The 18,489-nt window shown below is 45.1% G+C and overlaps 1 protein-coding gene across 1 annotated transcript; it reads left to right on the top strand.

The window, feature by feature from the left end:
- The first annotated feature begins 14,613 nt into the window (after positions 1–14,613).
- Positions 14,614–16,273, top strand: LOC150008549 (tubulin alpha-1A chain-like). The gene has a single exon (XM_090276398.1). It carries the CDS (start codon positions 14,709–14,711, stop codon positions 16,062–16,064), a length of 1,356 nt encoding a protein of 451 aa, XP_090132524.1. The 5' UTR covers positions 14,614–14,708; the 3' UTR covers positions 16,065–16,273.
- Positions 16,274–18,489: the final 2,216 nt, after the last annotated feature.

Raw genomic sequence — 18,489 nt, 5'->3', positions numbered from 1 at the left:
GGAGGGGGGAAAGGGGGGAGGGGGAAGGGGAGAGGCAGCTCCCGGACCAACTCAAGGGCCCGTAGGAGCAAGGGGAATGGGGAACAGGGAATGGGGACTCCCGGTCCTCCTCATAGGCCCATAGGAGTCCCACCTGCACTTCTGCTGGCATCTTTTTTATACTTGTCAACCACACATTTTGGTGAGTTTGCTTATCAACATATTCAGTAGATCATTTACATCTGATTGTTTCCCCCCACCACTACACACACACCAGGTTAGTTAACATATCGGGCTAGGTCCATTACCATTTCCCCTGGGCATGGTTTCAGTCCATCAACATATCCTTTGGGAACTGCTAAATTCATCAGCATATCTCTGGGAACAGCTAAATCCAGGGCCAGGCTGATTAGCATATACCAAAAGTCCAGGTGCGCATTCTAGCTGCCTCCATGTTCTGACACTTATGTGCTTTCAATGAAAGGTCGTTCACTCCATCCAGCCAACCAGTTTAACTTCCTGAGAGAGTCTCATGAAACATGGGTTTGTCTTCTCTAGGAGCTGCCCATTGTAGACAGGACCACATGGTGAGAATGCATCCAGCTGGAGAAGAACCCTGTAGCAACAGCCGGTCATACTGACTCCAGCTCCAGGAACAACAGCAGGGGGCAAAACTTACATCAACATGTTCTAGTTGTTCCACTGTCTAGGGACCAAGACAAAAAAGAAGGGTCAAACCCAGGCTGCATAAATAAAGGTAGACAAATAATGAGTTACACCTAAGAATAGAAAAAGAAAAAATCTAGGGGTCATGGGAGGCATTGAGCATCCACAAAACACTGTCTGGGGCAGTGTAATGCTGGTTTCTATCAATGGCTCAGAAGAGAGCAGGAGTGGAATTCCCTCTGCCATGTCCTTCCTCCACGAACAGCTTCTAAGTGATGAATGCAAGGATGTATTAGGGGAGGATCCAGAGGGAAGTGATCAATGATTACCTGCTTGGGAGAAAAGAAGAAGCCAAGAGGGGCTTTAAGATCATCATTCCACTCCTTAGAGAGGGGATGAGTTGGGAACCATAGTGAAACAGTGCCCTGAAAAGAGTGTATTTGTGAAAGGAGCTGCACTACAGCAAGTGAACTGGGGTGAGATGCAGGATTGACTTGCTGTGCCCTCTGCCCTGAAGGGAACAGCTGGGGGTGCAGCTTGCAGACAGCCTTTCGGCCTGCCTGTTGTTTGATTCTAATTCTCATGCATCATACACTAAAGCATCTGCTGGACTTCTCCGTTCAGTTTTTCTGCAGATTCAACAATTTCTCTGAGATCACCTTTGTAAATGTCATGGAGGGATAGAAAAAAAAAAAAAAAGAATATAAACGATGTGCTATGCCCTACAGTAGTTTATAGTTCCATTTTGTTCTTGCCCTACATTTTTGTGTGTGTGCAAATCTGTTATTACAGAAGGCCAGCTCAGTCTATATAACCTAGGCAAAGTAGTAACAGTGGGATGGGGTAAGTTATTTTATTCACTAAGGCAATATTGTGATATTCACAAAAACATTGTTTATATGTTTAGTTTCATTAAAGAGTAGTTCATTATTAGCCCAGCTAGAAGAAGTTAGAAGGCAGGAGAAAAAGTATTTTTTTAGCCCTCACACTATTTTAACTAAACAATTATAACTATATAGGAGATCAACATTATAAAGGACATAAATTTTAGTTAATATAAATAATATAGTTAAATGATAAAAACGAGCCATTTTTCCTTAAAATTCGTTACTATTGCCTTCTTCATTCAGTTATTTAGTTTTTTTCTTCTAGCTGGGCTAATAATCCAATTAACAGAGACAGATTAATAGGAGAAAAATTAAATTTGCAATACATGCACATAGAGAATTCATGTAAGCATGAAAATTCCAAAGATGGGAGGTAACATTGGGTATGTATGACATTTTGGACAAAGGAGAAAATGGGGATTTCAGAAGTGAGAATGGGCAATTTACTGGTCATTGAAGAAGAGTGGAACACACGTGGCAGGCAAATCCTTGGACAATTCAGAATTTACGGGACACAGGGGTTATCTAACTAACAGGCCATTTCCTGAAGTCTTCCTGTTTCCATACTTCATTCAAAGTAGGCTCTGGTAAACATTCTAAGATTGCCTTCCTGAAGCAGGTTTTTCTATCTGGATCTCTTGGGCAGAAAAGGGGAGAGGCTCAAAGGTTCTTTCTGAGTCTTTTGTTTCGTAATCAAGAGCTTAAAGTCAATATCCCAAAAGGCAGCTTCAGGGTGGCAAAACTTTGGTCCCCTTCAATAGTAAGGTGGTACTCAGAACAGAGAAATATGTCTCATTGTCCTAAAAGTTGTCTGTCCAGTCTTACTGCTTTTAAAAGTTGCAGAGGATCACAGTCTGTGAGTTCAAATACTTCCTTTTATGTTGAATAAATAAACTTGCTTCCAAGTCAGGATGAGCAGATAGTTCCAAACACTAAACACTAAATGGCATTCAGCATGAAAGTCCTGGATGTGATCTCTACCACCAGTCACTAGTACATTCTGAACCTTTTTAAAAAAAAGTATCACGAATTCATTATGTAGTTTTTGGTACAAGTGATATTCATATGTATATAATATTCTCTTCATATGTATGTATACATATATGTTGCCATATCACTTAGTATAATAACCAGGCTTTTTATTCAATTAACTGTCCCTGGGGTATGGAGGGCTCATCTAAAGCACCAGGTAACAGGAGTTGGGATCAAGTCAAAGAATTCAAACAGCACCCACTTCACACTTTCCCAGGGGTGATCCTGAGTTCCCCAGAGGGGAGTGCTCTGAGTAGAAGTCTGTTAGAGACCCTTGGCCCTCAAGGGCTTTAGACCTGTTCCACTAATTTTCTTTTCTTTTCTTTTCTTTTTTTTTTTCTTTATTCTTTTTGTTGCTGTTGTTGTTGGAGGAAGAAACTGAGGAAGAAGGGATTGGTTTTGTGCTATTCTCTCCACTGCAAGAGTTTTTCTTAGTGAGCAAAGGAAGGAAATCAGATAGGCTAAGTTGCCCAAGGTCATTCAGGCTTTTGTCCAAGTTCAAAACAGAGTTGGCTTGGGAGATCCACCTGGAACATTCTTGACTAATGACCTGGAAGCAAAGGTCACCTCTAGAATTAGGTGCTGTGTCTCCAGAAAATTTTTCCTGGGAAAGCTTTGCAGTTTTAGTTTTGTTTTTGTTTTTGTTTTTTTGAGCTAGGAAAAGAGGAAAAGGGAAAAGAACGGAGAGAATTGTTTTCAGGGTCAAGATATGGATCTGAGGTATAAAGAGGCTGACAATATTGCACTTGGCTCTTGGCTTGATTGTTAAGAAGGGCCTCCTGCTGTTTAAATAATGCTATGTTATGTGTTAGAGCTGGGAAAGGTAGTGTTTTAGTTGCTCCTGGAAGCAGATACGGCCTTGGGTAGACTCTTTCTTCACTATTCCCTAGTAATCAAATGGGGCCCACAGATGCTTTACTTAGCTTGTACTCTGCAGGCCCACACAGTGTTTTATTCAATTAGTTGACAACATATAAAAAGCTGATTAGTTTCTTCCTTCTCCTAAAATATAACACAATAAAAAAAAAAGAACAAAAGCCTGGCATGTGGGGCCCACGTTCCCATGCAGCAGCGATGAGCCTGGAGGGTCAGAGGCTGCCTCTTTACATGACACACAAGCCCCAGCTCAGCCAGAGCCCGCAGACCCCGCCCCGCTGCTCTGGGCTACATGCTCTGCCTGCTGCTGCCTCACAAACTTTTCCTCCCCTACTTCTGCCTGCCTCATGAGGTGTCCAGGGGGTACCTGGTGCTTCAGGTTCTCTAACTCACCTATGCAAGCAGACTTAGCCCTTGCTGAGTCCTGCTGTGTTTCTCTACGCCCTGCTATCTTCTGAGTGGCACCCGCACACTGGACTGCCTTACAGGCTTAAATCTCACCCTCTCAAAGGACACTTCTTCCTCCTCACAGGGGTTTTCTGGACTGGAAAGAGTATGGGGGTATGAATTCTACACCAGGTAGCTGGACAGGTGGACCGAGACTTTGGTACAGGTGAACTGTAGTTATACCTTTCCTGAGAGCCATCCTGGGAAGGAGCGAAGGCTTCCCTATCCCCCCGCCCCCACCGTTTACCCCCAAAGGTTCCCTCCCAGGAACTGCTCCCAGGGTCTTCTTCTGGGGCCAGGCCAGTCTTGACCAGGAATCAAGTGCGTGAGGAGCCCATCAGAGCCATCTGTGATGCCAGTAGGGTGCTGGGCCTCCTGGCCAGGTACCAGATACTGCTTAGGGAAACACAGGGCTCCTCCCTTGCTCCACAGGTACAGCTCCAAGGTCACATCAGGCTGGAGGACAGCCAAGATGGGCATGGCTCCTGTGGCCCAGGGGGAAAGGAACTCTTTTACTTACCATTTCACCTCTGCCTTTCCTGCCCCCATGTCTGGCCCCATTTGGTTCTGTGCTATTATCAGCCTGGCAGCTGGTTTAGTTCCTATGGCTTTTCCTTCTTCTCTAGCTTTAGGAAGTTTTTAACAACTGTTGGGTTTAAATGAGAACACAGCAAGGGCCTGGGAACCCTAAAAACAATAGGCAGGGGACAATGACCTCCCTCATAGCCCAGAAGGGACTATATGAATTTGGAAAAATCGTACTGTGATCTGAGAGGCTGCAAGAGAAAGAAGGGGATGGGGGAGTAGAGAGAGAGAGCACACAGAGTTTGGAAACAGGTTTCTAAAGCTAAGGTGTCTCTGCAAAGCATTTCTAATTTCCCCAGGTTTGCAGCAACAGGAGACTTAAGAGCTTAATTTCCAATTATCTTATGTATTGTTACTCTACACATATAAACTCACAGCCTGGATTCAGATCCAAGAGAAAAAAAGTGATAGGAAAACTGAGAGCATGCAACTCAGTGCTTAAAAATTAAATTAATGATTTGCTGAAGTGTGAAGTCTTTGATTCAATAGGGAAAAAGGAAATTATTAGGACTCAGAAATGATTTGCATGACATCGGAGCATATTTACTGAGTGGCTGATAAGTGCAGAACCTCTACTCTCAAGAAGTTCACAGTCTATATGGGTTAAGGAGGCATGGAAAGGATTAGTAACAAAATAAACATTTGCCAATCAAAGTCCGAAGGCCATAGGAATAAAGACATTGTTAAAGCAAAAATCAGGGTATGAGATTTTAGGAACAAGAACAAGTTAGATCCATCAGGGAAGGTTTTGCTGAATCTGGCATTCACAGTGTTTCACACCTTTTACACAACGACAGCCCATTATTTGGTCAGAAGAACTGTGTCTCATTCCTAGCACCTAGAACATGCTGGCATAGTGTTAAGTGTGTGTGCTTGTTTAATGAATGAATGAATGAGTGAATGAATGACCTCAGGTTAAGAAGGCAGGCAGGTTTCTCTGTTTTTAGCATTCCTTTTAGGCACACTTCCCAGCAGAAGCTGATCATTATCAGAGTCACAAGTCCTCTCCATATTTGCCAAGACATCACTCTTGGTGAGGTCTTTTGCCAGGGCAAATCCACAGTAGCATTTATGCTGATTACAGCCATGTGACCCTGGGCAAGTCCCTGCATTTCTCAAGCCACTGCCCCTCCTCTGTCCAGCACTCCCTGCTTCATGGGCTGTGGGAAAGGCAAAGCAGATAATGGAGGCAAAGTTCTTAGCCAAGTGCTAAATGGGACCTGCTTTTGTACAACTCATTCTAATTTGCATATAGGAAAATCGCACACTTACCTGCCCTAAGAGGCCTTTTTAATTTAAAAAACAAAAAACAAAAAAACTATTTGGTCTTTCTCTAACTTAAAAAAAAGTTTGTTCATAAATGAAGGGAATTTTCAGGGGAGACATGCATAGCATGGGGAGCAGGGGAACCATTACAGAAGGATGGTGGCCTCGCGTGGAGGGGCTCTGGCTCCCCTGAGCATGCCAATCCCCCAATCCCCACAGCAACACCAGGGCAGATGGGGTTAAACCGTGTAGTGAATGGTGAACATCACTTCCTGGCATCTGCCCCACAAGCCACAGCACCCTGCAAGCTGCAGCTCTCCTCCACCTTCTGCTCCACTGGAAGCAGGCCATACAGGCAGCTTGTGGCAGCGTCTGAGCTTATCAGGAAAAAGATATTTAAGTGGACAGGCTCGAAATGGGACTGTACAAAGTCCGGGTAATTGGTCATGCACACGTCTCTCTCCTCCATGAACTCCACCACCAAGCCTGTTTGTTCCCTCGTGAAGCGGGGGGAACCTAGAAATTCTGCAGCAACAAAAGAGACAATGTTCCCTTGAAGGACCAAGAGAGTTTCATTTCCAGGCAGCTCTACCAGCCTGCATGGCAGGGCTGCCTGTAGCCTTGCAGATGGAGGCAGGAAGCTGCGGGGGGTCTGCTGGGCAGGGAGGCTTGAGTCATGGAGGGAGTCTATCTGAGGTGGTCTGAGGAATGCAGTCCCAGCCTCCTGTCCCCAATCCCTCTTCTGGCAGCTCCTGAGCAACATGGAACCAGATGATGAAAAAAAACAAAAACAAAGAGCAAAACAAAACTCTGCTTAAAAATGCAAATACCTGGATTAAGCGAATGAATGAACGTGCTTCAGTTATTTGGGGTGGGGGTGGAACAGAACATTTTTTATTGGACCAGAAAAGCATCCGTTAGTTAGGCACTCAGTGGAGAGATAGGGAGGGTGGTAGATAAAATTCAAATTGTGGTTCCACCTTTACTGTGAGTGATGTCGGTCTTAAGTATCCGCTCATGAGTACCAGCTCCTAAAGTCATGGTGAGGATAAAATGAGAGAATGCACGATAAACCCTTAGCAAGGTGGGAGGCACTCAATAAACAGCAGCAATGATTGGTAGCAATGCATCTTACAAAATCCTGCAAGGTAAATATATCATGTGGGGATTCTCTGAGAAAGAGAAGCAGTGAGATGTTCTGTTTCACACACACTTTCCCCAAGAAGGGGAAGTTTCCCAGGCAGTGACCCCAGAGAACGCAGAAGCCTCATGCAGGTGTGGCTGGAGACTGCAAGGCCGGGTAGAGTCTGAAGTTGGAGACAGGGCCGCTTGTGCACAGCTTTGGATTTCCTTCTATAGGAAATGGGAAGTGATGGGAGTTTTAAGCCAGGAATGACATTATCTGGTCACCCACTTGCAGGAAGGCTGAGAGGTCAGACCCTTTCAATTTCATCACTGTGCCCTTGAATCAAAAATGGGCTGTTAGCAAATAAATACTTGAAATGTTATTAAATTTAAAGACTAAATATTAAATGAGGATGGCTCTTCCCATCCCAATGGAACTTTCTTCTGCTTTCTGCTTCTCACTGGCTCCTGAAGGCCCACGATGGGACAGAGGGCTTAGAGCTTCCAGGACTCCACCATCCTTGGCTACCCACCCTGCATGGGCCTAGGGCTGGGCACTAGGTACCACAGTGGCCGATAGGACTGCTGGCCTAGAGCAAATGACAGGCACAAGACAGAAGTGGCTGGAATTTCTACTGAGGGAGAACCTAAAAGCTAAAATGGATACAATTTAAAAACATAAAAAAATAAAAATAAATAAAGAGGCCTCCCTGGGGAGGACAAACCTACAAGTCAAACTATTTAACCAACCATTGATCATTCCACAAATACTCATGACTTTGAAGTCTGGCTGCAGAGAGCAAATACAAGATAAAATGTGTATGAAGGAGAAATAGAGGCACCCCAAGAGCTTAAGAGTTCACTGGGGACAGAGTGAAACCCTTCAATAACTGTAAGAAGCCACTACATTTAGTGCTTCAAACACAGGATTATCGCAGTAAAAAAGATTCAACAGAAAATGAGAACATATTTGAGAATGATAGGATTCAAGTTCAAAGAGGCTACCAGAGGGTATCATAAGCTATGGAAATGAATTTGCAAATGAACAGAAAATTGGAAATAGGAATTTAACAGACAGTTGAAAAAGGAGTTCTGGCTTTGAAAGGGGGTGAAAAACACAGAGCCTGCTCTGATCTGGTGTGGTGTCTGTCCGCACAGCCCCACAGCCTCAGAGGGAGACTGGCTAATGGTGTAGGCAGCGTCCTGCGTGCTAGGCACTATTCTGAGCACGTTCACGCATGTTTTCTCTGAATCCTCACAACCTTTTGAGGTTTTCTGCCTCCATTTTACAGATGAGAAAACTGAAGCACAGACAGTCACTTCTCCAAGGCCTACTGTTTGTTCAAGGTGGTCTCACTAAATTACCAGCTGGTTGAGGGACACAATGAGGATCAACTGCATAGATCAGAGACCCACAGTGAGGGGAAGGGCATGATTCCTGGAGCCAGAAAGACCAGAGGTGCTTGCACATCTGCGGTTGCCTCCTTCCTTCCAGCCCAAGAGCCAAGATGGCCTCACCGCTGTCATCTTCCCACTGTGCTTGAGGTCCCCTGCCTTCATGCCACTGATTATTGACCCTCTTTTTTTCTCTGTCCTTAACCTTTTCCTCAATTGGTTCTTTCTCAGTAATCTGTAGAGAGGGCCTGGTATCCCCCACCTTTAACAATTCTTCCCCCCCGCCTTACGTGCCCTCTCTCTCCTAAAACTGATGTCATCCCTCAGCTGCACCCCAAGTCTGCTCCTTCTCTCCCATGGTCTCCATCTCAGTTAATGATATCAGTATCCATTTGCGTGACCAGGGCAGAAATATCATTATTCTTGATTCCTCCCTCTCTGTCTCTTTGTCATTCAGTTCATTGCTGAGTCTTATTGATGGAATCCTGTACACGCCTCTCAAATTCCTCCACTTCTCTCCACTGTCACCACTTTCAGCTCCCATCATTTTGGGTCAGCTGAGTGCTGTCTGGACTACTCTCCATTCTTCTAGTTTTGCCAGCATCCCCTACCTCCCATTCATCATATCCCTATACAGCAGCAAGAGTGGTCTTTATAAATACAATGCTAATCCTGCCACTCCCCTGCTTAAACCCTGTAGTCCTCTGAATTGCTCCTAAGTTGAAGACTAAACTCCATATTGTGAGACAAAGACCTTTGGTGATATGATCCTGATCACCTCTCCAGATTCATTGTTTCCTCTTCCCAGAATTCTCTTCCTTGTCATCTTTCAGCCAGGCCAATCTTCCTTACCTTTACAAAATCAATATGGTCCAGAAAGTCTCCTCTGACCTCTCCTATGTGCTTAGACCCACCGTATTTATCTCACCATATTTAGTTGTTGATTTGTCTATATCCCTCACTAAAGCATAGCTCCTGTTCCTTGAGGACAGGGACTATGTCTGAGTTATCTGTATGTATTCTTTTAACCATATCTGGTACCCAGTAAAAGCTCAATAAACATGGGTTGAATGAATAAGTGACCAGCAAGGACATAGGATTAACCAGAAGCTCCTCAGAAAGACTTGATGGTTCAGAGTTCAAAATGTCTTTCTCAATTAGGGGCCAGATTGACAGCAGAGATGGACTGAAAGGATCCAGAGGGAGCCCCAGAAAGCTAACACTTGCTGAACATCTGTGCTATGTTAGGTACTTGCTGGTAACTATTTTCTGTTACCTCTCATAGTAATACTATAAGGATTTCCCCACTTTACAGATGAGGCTCAGAGAAGTGAAATAATTTGCTGAAAGTCACACAGTGGTGCTACTAAGAGTCAAACCCTTATCTATGCGTTTTCTCTGTGTTACACATTCATTCCACCAGTTCCTTCTGCAGGTACCTCGATCAGGTCACTCGACTCACCTGGAATCTTTAGGGAGTTGCCTATGACTCCAGATGCAGAGCTAAAACTAGGAAACAATTGTAAGAAAAGCAAATTTCTCACCAGACCTGGCAGTCTCACGCTAGAAGTCTAGGTATCTTAGCTTAACATCTAGATGAACCTAGATTCTGTAATCTTGGAATCTGAGAGCTGGAAAGGACCTTAGAAATCATTCAGTCCAGTTCCCTCCCTTGACAGATGAAGGAACCAGTACTTTCCCAAGACCACTCAGCTAGGGCAGAAGCAAGGTTGAAACACTGGGTCTCCTGACCCTCTGACTGACGTATCATGCATTGCCATTCTGGTGCTTGATTTTGCTTATTTGAGCTTCTTAGTAAAATAGTACCTTTAAAATGTTAAACCGCATATTACTTTGTCAGAGAAAGAATTCCAACTACCTTGATGGCTAGATGTCATTACAATAGTGCGCCTGGACCTGCTGGAACCAGGAAGTTCCTGGGGTCCGAGGAGCTTGAGTGAGACGGGCTTTGGATGGCGAGGAGCTGGAGGGAGCTCTTTCGCAGCCGGGCCTTCCCCTCACAAATGTCAGGGAACACATGAGGGGTCTCAGTTGTGTTTAACACACACCGGAGAGCAGGAACTGGAGAAACCGTCCTCAAGGGCTTACAATCCTGAAAGGCAGATTGAGTTTAGCAAGTAGACGGGGTGAGAACCTAAGGGGGAAACGCTCAGAGGAGGGCACCAAGACTTCTGCCTTGGAGAGTCGGTGCAGCTTTTCTGGAGGAACGGGCTCCCCGCTGGACTCCGAGAGGAAAATGGCAGAGGAAGCCGGGCATCTCGGAGGGAGGGCAGAGCTGGGACCAAATGGGCGGGGCTGGGAGTAATTAGAGTGTCAGTGAGTTCAGTTTGTGGATGAGGGAGCATCACCTGGGAAAGTTAGAGATGCTAATTTGCTAATTGCTGGGCCCACTCCAGAATGAATAAACCAGAACTGCTGAGGATGAGGAATGCAATCTGCTTTAACCAGCCCCCCAAGTGATTCTGATGCACCCTAACACCCACTGCATTAGGTCATTCCTAATTGGAAGTTCCAGGCACCCTTGTTCCAGTGGTAAGACTTTGGGACAACAGGGATAGATGCAGACACAGAGTGGGTGCCTGTGCTCTGGTTCCTTCCTGAAATGCCTCTTGGGCTCTGGTCCTTCTTGACTTAATCAAGCATCATGTACGGCACTATGTTCCTTATGAAGGCATCTTTCTCTTGTCCAAGAGGCCCTACAGGGCAGGCTTCCTCACGATCCTTGGTGCTGACCATGCCAGTACAAGTGACAAGGCCACGTGTCCAGAAGCTTGTCATGTCTACCACGGCAGAGCCCTGCCAGGCTTCCTTCTCGGCCTTCTCTCCTTCATTATGTTCTTAATGACACAAATGTCACTCTCTCATTTAGACTTCCAGGACCATCTTGTTTGACATACCCCTGCCCCAGGCACTCCCTATACAAACACCAATCTGGCTGTGCTTTTCTCCATCACATTTATCTACTGTCTTATGTTTTCCTTTTTCATTTGGTTCTTGCCAGACCTCTCAGCCTCCAATAGAGTGTGTATGTAGTTGCTGTTGGCAGAGGCTGTGTCGTGTTGATTTCGCTGCTGTATTCTCCATACTAGAACAGAGTCCTGCACATTCGTCCAATGAAGGAACGGTTACTACCATGTGACTCTGCATGTGTGGCTTCAGTCACAGCTGATTAAGCCAGAAATTGGGCCCTACCCCAGTGGCAGCCTCCCATTGCTTGGGTAATGGCCTGTGAGGGCTTCATCATGGTCACAGGCTGAACTCACCAGGCCCACTGTTGAGGAGGTTGTGAGACACAGAAAGGGGAGCTGATGGTAGGGTAGGATTAAAGAAAGGGGCCACAGAGAAGAGGCAGCAAAAGCTGGAGGCAGAGAGGAAGGTAGCACAGAGAATGAGTCGGCAGGATAAGAAGTAAAGGAGGTGGAGATAGAGAAAAGCTGAGTCATTGTGATGAAGGACAAATTCTGGCCTGATGATAATCTCAGGGAATGACTGGACCTTGCGAGAGCTGCCGTGGGGCTGCCAGGACTGCTCTTCTCTCTCCAACGATGTCCCGAGTGCCCAGGACGCCCTGCTCTGTGGCTGAGTCCTGCTTCCTTAGTTCTTTGCCCATCTCAGCTTGCCATCAGCTCAGACAACTGGAGGGCTCTCTGGTGTCTTCAACAAAGGTGCCAGACAGCACAAGCCTGAGTGGTGGCCTAGCCCCTTGCCCCTGCAGGGCCCCCAGGGACTGGCCTGGGCTGGCCCTTACACCCGTGCTAGGGGAAAAATGCTAAGGGTGGGGCTGGCATAGATGTCCTCACCCTTTCCAGGCAGTGATCCTCAGCCAAGGTGTTCCCTTTAAAGCGTGGCAATATTTATGGGAAGCTGGTGCAATTCCACTTTAAATGCACCCTTTCCCTTAATTACTGTGTGGGGAAAAGGTCAGAGCGAGGACTTGTTGCTTAGTCAAGTCAGCAAACAAAATCCCATGTTTGCTGTTCCAGTGTGGCCCTGGAGCAGCTCCTCCGAGGCAGGCTGGGGGTGAGGTGGAAAGTCAGAGGTGGGTGGTGTGCAGGTGAAGGACTGTCACCCACTTGCTTGTTACTTGATCCACCACAGGTCCTGGCCCCTCCCAGCCCGCCTGCCAGCCAAGGACTATCCTGAGTCATTTCCCAAGGCCGGACCTAGAAAGCTTCCCACTGGTCTAGATAGATCAATTTTTCTAGAGTGATGCAACTCTAAACCATGTTATTTTCTATCTGCTCCACATTGAGATTACTGGGGTGCATACAGTTTTCTTAAATGAGAACCATTCTGTCCAGATAACATGATAACAAAAGCTCATTCATTACATGAATAATTATGTTTCACTGAACATTAGGAGCTAGACCAGATATTGAAGAAAAAGCAGTGACAAGAAAAATTCCTGCCTTCGTTGAGCTTCAGTCAACAGGAAAGACAGATATTAAACAAATAATTATAAATTTTTATGAAAGAAGAAGTACAGGGTAGCACTGGAGCTTATAAAAGGGAAACTAATCTGGGAGTCTGAGAAAACATCTCCAAGGAACGTGTAAGATATTTTATCTGGTTGGGAAGGTGTGGAAAGTGTTTCAGACAGAGGAAACTACATATTTGTCAGCCTGGGAGGGAAACAGAGAGAGAGAGAGAGAGAGAGAGAGAGAGAGAGAGAGAGAGAGAGAGAGAGAAGGGGGAAGGGGTGAGAGCAAGGTGTTTATAGAAGATAAAGTCCAGTATGGCTGATTGGAAGAGAGGGCGATGGAATCACTGAGAGATATCAAATACATTTTGAGGGGAAATAAAATAGACTTTGCTTTTCACAACCTCCAAAATCTTTCATTTGACAGATAAATGACCTTTTGTTCCCCGAGCTCTGCATGACAAATGTTTTTGCCAGTTCATGAGCAAACAGACAAGCGATCACACTCTGAGTGTCTTTCATATCCACAGTCCATAAGTGGGCCACACAGCTCATCATCCTGGCCAAGTTGATTGGTCCAATGTGGGCAACTGCCCCCAAAGAAGCCAGTCTATAGGCTGTTCAGTGACCTACAAAATGACCTCACAAAAGCCTTGTGAAAGAGGGGCAGCCTATGCTACATGGTGAGGGGCGAATCAGAAAGAATGGCTCTCTTGGGGCATTTGACCACAAGGCATCAAAGTCAGTCAAGAGCAGCAGGAACAGGAGAAACAGGCAGAGAGATGCCCAGACAGTGTAATGGCAAAACTCTTAAGTAGGAAGCCCCAAAAGCCTATTGCTGGCAGTCTTCCATTCCCCAAAGCACGGATCCATCTCCTTGAAGCTTGGCTGAGGGGCCAAGGGTCCTGTCTTCCTATCTTTCCACGTACCCCTACAACAAACCTCACTGACTTACTAGATTCTTCTTCTTGCCATTGGAAAGCCAGACTCCCCAGAGTGGGCTGCATTACACAGGTGAAACAGCTGGCTTACCTTTCACTTTTACACCAGTTGTTTAAGCCACAGCCTTAAAATCAGTTTTTCTGGCTTTACTCATTTTCTACTAGTTTTTAAAAAAACTTTTTTATTTATGCTTTAGGTATTAAAAATAACTCAAACAACTCAATAGCAAAAAAAATCCAGTTAAAAAATGGCAGAGGATCTGAATAGACATTTTTCCAAAGAAGATTTCCAGATGGCCAAGAGGTACACGAAAAGGTGCTCAACACCACTGATCATCAGGGAAATGCAAATCAAAACCACAATGAGGTATCACCTCACACCTGTCAGAATGGCTATTATCAAAAATATAAGAAATAACAAGTGTCAGTGAGGATGTGGAGAAAAAGAGAACCCTGTACACAGGTGGTAGGGATGTAAATTGGTGCAGCCATTAGAAAGAACAGTATGTAGGTCCTCAAAAGTTTTAAAATAGTACTACCATATGACCTGGCAATTCCACCTCTGGGTATTTATCCACAGGAAACAAAAACATTAAGTCAAAAAATATCTTCACTCCCATGTTCACTGAAGCATTATTTATAATGGCCAAGATGAGAAAACAACCTAAGTGTCCTTTGATGGATGAGTGGATAAAGAAAATGCACACACACATGCAAATATTATTCAGCCACGAAAAGAAGAAAATCTTGCCATTTTCAACAACATGGATGAATCTTGAGGGCATTGTGCTAAGTGCAAAAAGTCAGACAGAGAAAGGTTAATACTGTATGATCTCAGTTATATGTAGAATCTTAAAAAAAAAAATTGAACTCTCAGATACAGAGAACAGATTGGTGGTTACCAGAGGCAGGGGGTAGGGACTGGGAAAAATGGGTGAAGGAGGTTAATTATAAAATAAATAAGTAGGCAGGTTCTCTTACATCGACCGCTTAAGAGTCGCGCTGTAAGAAGCAACAACCTCTCTTCTTCCTCTCCGTCATCCATTAGGCAGCCGCAAAGCAGCAACCATGCGTGAATGTATCTCCATCCACGTTGGCCAGGCTGGTGTCCAGATTGGCAACGCCTGCTGGGAGCTCTACTGCCTAGAACATGGCATCCAGCCTGATGGCCAGATGCCAAGTGACAAGACCATTGGTGGGGGAGATGACTCCTTCAACACCTTCTTCAGTGAGACAGGTGCTGGCAAGCACGTGCCCAGGGCAGTGTTTGTAGACCTGGAACCCACAGTCATTGATGAAGTTCGCACTGGTACCTACCGCCAGCTCTTCCACCTTGAGCAGCTGATCACAGGCAAGGAAGATGCTGCCAATAACTATGCCCGTGGACACTACACCATTGGCAAGGAGATCATTGACCTTGTCCTGGACCGAATTCGGAAACTGGCTGACCAGTGCACAGGTCTTCAGGGCTTCTTGGTTTTCCACAGCTTTGGTGGGGGAACTGGTTCTGGGTTCACCTCCCTGCTGATGGAGCGTCTCTCTGTCGATTATGGCAAGAAGTCCAAGCTGGAGTTCTCCATTTACCCAGCCCCCCAGGTTTCTACAGCTGTAGTTGAACCCTACAACTCCATCCTCACCACCCACACCACCCTGGAGCACTCTGATTGTGCCTTCATGGTTGACAATGAGGCCATCTATGACATCTGTCGTAGAAACCTCGATATTGAGCGCCCAACCTACACTAACCTGAATAGGTTGATAGGTCAAATTGTGTTCTCCATCACTGCTTCCCTCAGGTTTGATGGAGCCCTGAATGTCGATCTGACTGAATTCCAGACCAACCTGGTGCCCTATCCCCGCATCCACTTCCCTCTTGCCACATATGCTCCTGTCATCTCTGCTGAGAAAGCCTACCATGAACAGCTTTCTGTAGCAGAGATCACCAATGCGTGCTTTGAGCCAGCAAACCAGATGGTGAAATGTGACCCTCGCCACAGTAAATACATGGCTTGCTGCCTGTTGTACCGTGGTGATGTGGTTCCCAAAGATGTCAATGCTGCCATTGCCACCATCAAGACCAAGCGTACCATCCAGTTTGTGGACTGGTGCCCCACTGGCTTCAAAGTTGGCATTAATTACCAGCCTCCCACTGTGGTGCCTGGTGGAGACCTGGCCAAAGTACAGCGAGCTGTGTGCATGCTGAGCAACACCACAGCTATTGCTGAGGCCTGGGCTCGCCTGGATCACAAGTTTGACCTGATGTACGCCAAGCGTGCTTTTGTCCACTGGTACGTGGGTGAGGGCATGGAGGAAGGAGAGTTTTCTGAGGCCCGTGAGGACATGGCTGCCCTAGAGAAGGATTATGAGGAGGTTGGTGTGGATTCTGTTGAAGGAGAGGGTGAGGAAGAAGGAGAGGAATACTAAAGTTAAAACGTCAACGGTGCTGCTTTTACAGGGAAGCTTATTCTGTTTCAAACATGAAAAGTTGTGGTCTGATCAGTTAACTTGTATGTAGCAGTGTATACTCATACAATTACTGGCCTATGCTTTAAAACATGAAGCTTTGTTACAGACCCAGCTAGTCCACTTCTCTGAAGGGTTTGAATAAAGTATTCCCTGTCTTAAATGAAAAAAAAAAAAAATAATAAATAAATAAATAAATAAGTAAGTAATAGAGATGCAATGTACAGCATGGTAACTATACTTAATAATACTTTATTGCATAGGTGAAAGTTACTAAGAGAGTAGATATTAAAAGTTCCCATCCGAAGAAAAAAACTGGAAACTGTGTGGTGATGGATGTTAACTAGATTTATTGTGATGATTATTTCACAATATAGACATAGATCAAATCATGTTGTGCACCTGAAACTAATATAATGTTATATATCAATTACATTTCAATTTTTAAAAAGTTGAATAATACCATGAAAAAAATTAGTCAGTTGTTAAACAGATATAATGTGTTCAATAACGAGGAGAAAAAAAGCTGTGCTTGAAAGATTCTAGTGAGTATTCACTCCTTTATTTGTTGAGATGCAGGATCTCCTGGCTTTGGTGCCTTATCAACATTCCTCATTTCTGAGAGGAAGGTCATTCTGATGGTTACCTGGAAAGGTAGCCTTGCTATTTCACAGAGTACAAGCTCTGTGCCCTCTAATAACGTTCAGTACCAGATGGCGTGAGGAAGGATACTTACACTACCTAGTACCCGCTATGTGCAGGCAAAATAGCAGTTGTCCTTAGAACACCCCTAAGAGGAAAATATAATTGACCTCATTTTATAGTGAGTAGAAGACAGAAATCAGCATCTCATCCTAGGTCATTCTCTCACTTCCCTGATCATTTTTGCTAGACTCTGCTGCCTTGTTCATTCATTTAAATATATATTGTATGATACCTGCTCTGTGGGGGGTTATAAAATCTTAAGGTTGGCAATGCTCTCATGAGGCTTGCAGTTGAGAGGAAGGAATCAGACAAGTGCATTAATGGTGATAAAACCGAGTGACTAGTGCAATTCTAGAGGCACTCCCTGGTTGTGTAAGAGCTCGGAGGAGGGGCAGCTAAATCAGATTTCAGGGACTGGCTGGTGGTGGTCAAGGACAATTTCTTGGAAAAGATTTCCCTTGACCTTCGTTTGAAGGGCTACTTGGAATTAAGCAGATAAAGGAGCAGAGGAAGCCCTGGCTGCTGTGGCTCAGTGGATTGAGCATTGGCCTGTGAGCCAAGGGTTGCTGGTTCGATTCCCAGTCAGGGCACATGACTAGGTTGCACGTCAGGTCCCCAGTTGGGGGGCACAAGTGAGAGGCAACCACATAGTGATGTTCCTTTCTCTCTTCCTCTTTTCCCCTCTCTCTACAAATAAATAAATTATTTATTTTTAAAAAGGAGCAGAGGAAAGGCTTTTTAGGCAAAGAGAACAACATAGGGCTGAGATGGCATTACCTGGTCAGGGAATCACAAACATACTTTTTCCACTGTGATTAAAGTAACCATGAATGCTGCATAGGGCTGGGTAGAAATACAGGACACCCAGTTAATTTGAATTTCAGATAAACAATAAATAATTTTTGAGAATAAGTATCTGCAAATTTAACCGGTGTATATATTTTTATTTGCTAACTCTAGCAGCCCTCTTGTAGGGAGTAGCAGAAAATAAGGCTGAGAAGGTATGCAGTGGCCAACAGTGGAGGAGCTGTGCAAAGGACTTAAACTTTATCCTGAAGGCCATCAAGTACCATTCGGGAACTTAAAACAGAGTTGCATAATGATCAGATTTGTGTTTTAGAAAAACACAGAGAACTAATTGGAATGGGCCCAGTGGGAGGTAGGAAACCGGTTACAAGGTGGGGAAACTTGCTCATTCTCCCCTTAAATCCATTTCTTCTTCTTCCCTAGTAAGAAAGTTTTAGGTATGTTCCAGTTTCCCAGCTAAACATAGTTAACCGCTTACTTACCAAAGATGGCTTTCAGTCTTCTTGACCAACTTCTCGTGGCTTTAATTAGCATAGGACTCAGCTGGAAAGGACAGAAAGCTCCATCACCATTAGGAAGTCAAGCTCCTTCCATCTCTTGCTCTGCCGTCCTCCGGCTGGCTGCCTTCCCATGGTCTGAAATGACTGCCTGGGGTCCAGCTATGTCCATATTCCAGGCAGCATGACCCTTCTGGAAGTTGTACATGACACTTCTACATACATCCCCTTAGCTAGAACTCAGACATATGGCTATTTCTGTCTACAAGGGAAGTTGGGAAATGTGGTATTTACTCTATGGCTATGTATCTAGCTAAAAACAGGGTGTCTATTGCGAAAAGGAAGAAAGGAGAAGGAGGAGGAGCAGGAGGAGGAGG

This window comes from Furipterus horrens, unplaced genomic scaffold (genome assembly GCF_987537825.1).
Source record: "Furipterus horrens unplaced genomic scaffold, mFurHor1.1.pri manual_scaffold_5, whole genome shotgun sequence".
NCBI lineage: Eukaryota > Metazoa > Chordata > Mammalia > Chiroptera > Furipteridae > Furipterus > Furipterus horrens.
The sequence above is the reverse complement of the archived record's forward strand: the minus strand, read 5'-3'. Positions and strand labels throughout refer to the sequence as shown.

What these genes read in the sequence shown, in the direction of transcription:
- LOC150008549 (XM_090276398.1), top strand. Translation starts at nt 14,709, where the DNA reads ATGCGTGAATGTATCTCCATCCACGTTGGCCAGGCTGGTGTCCAGATT.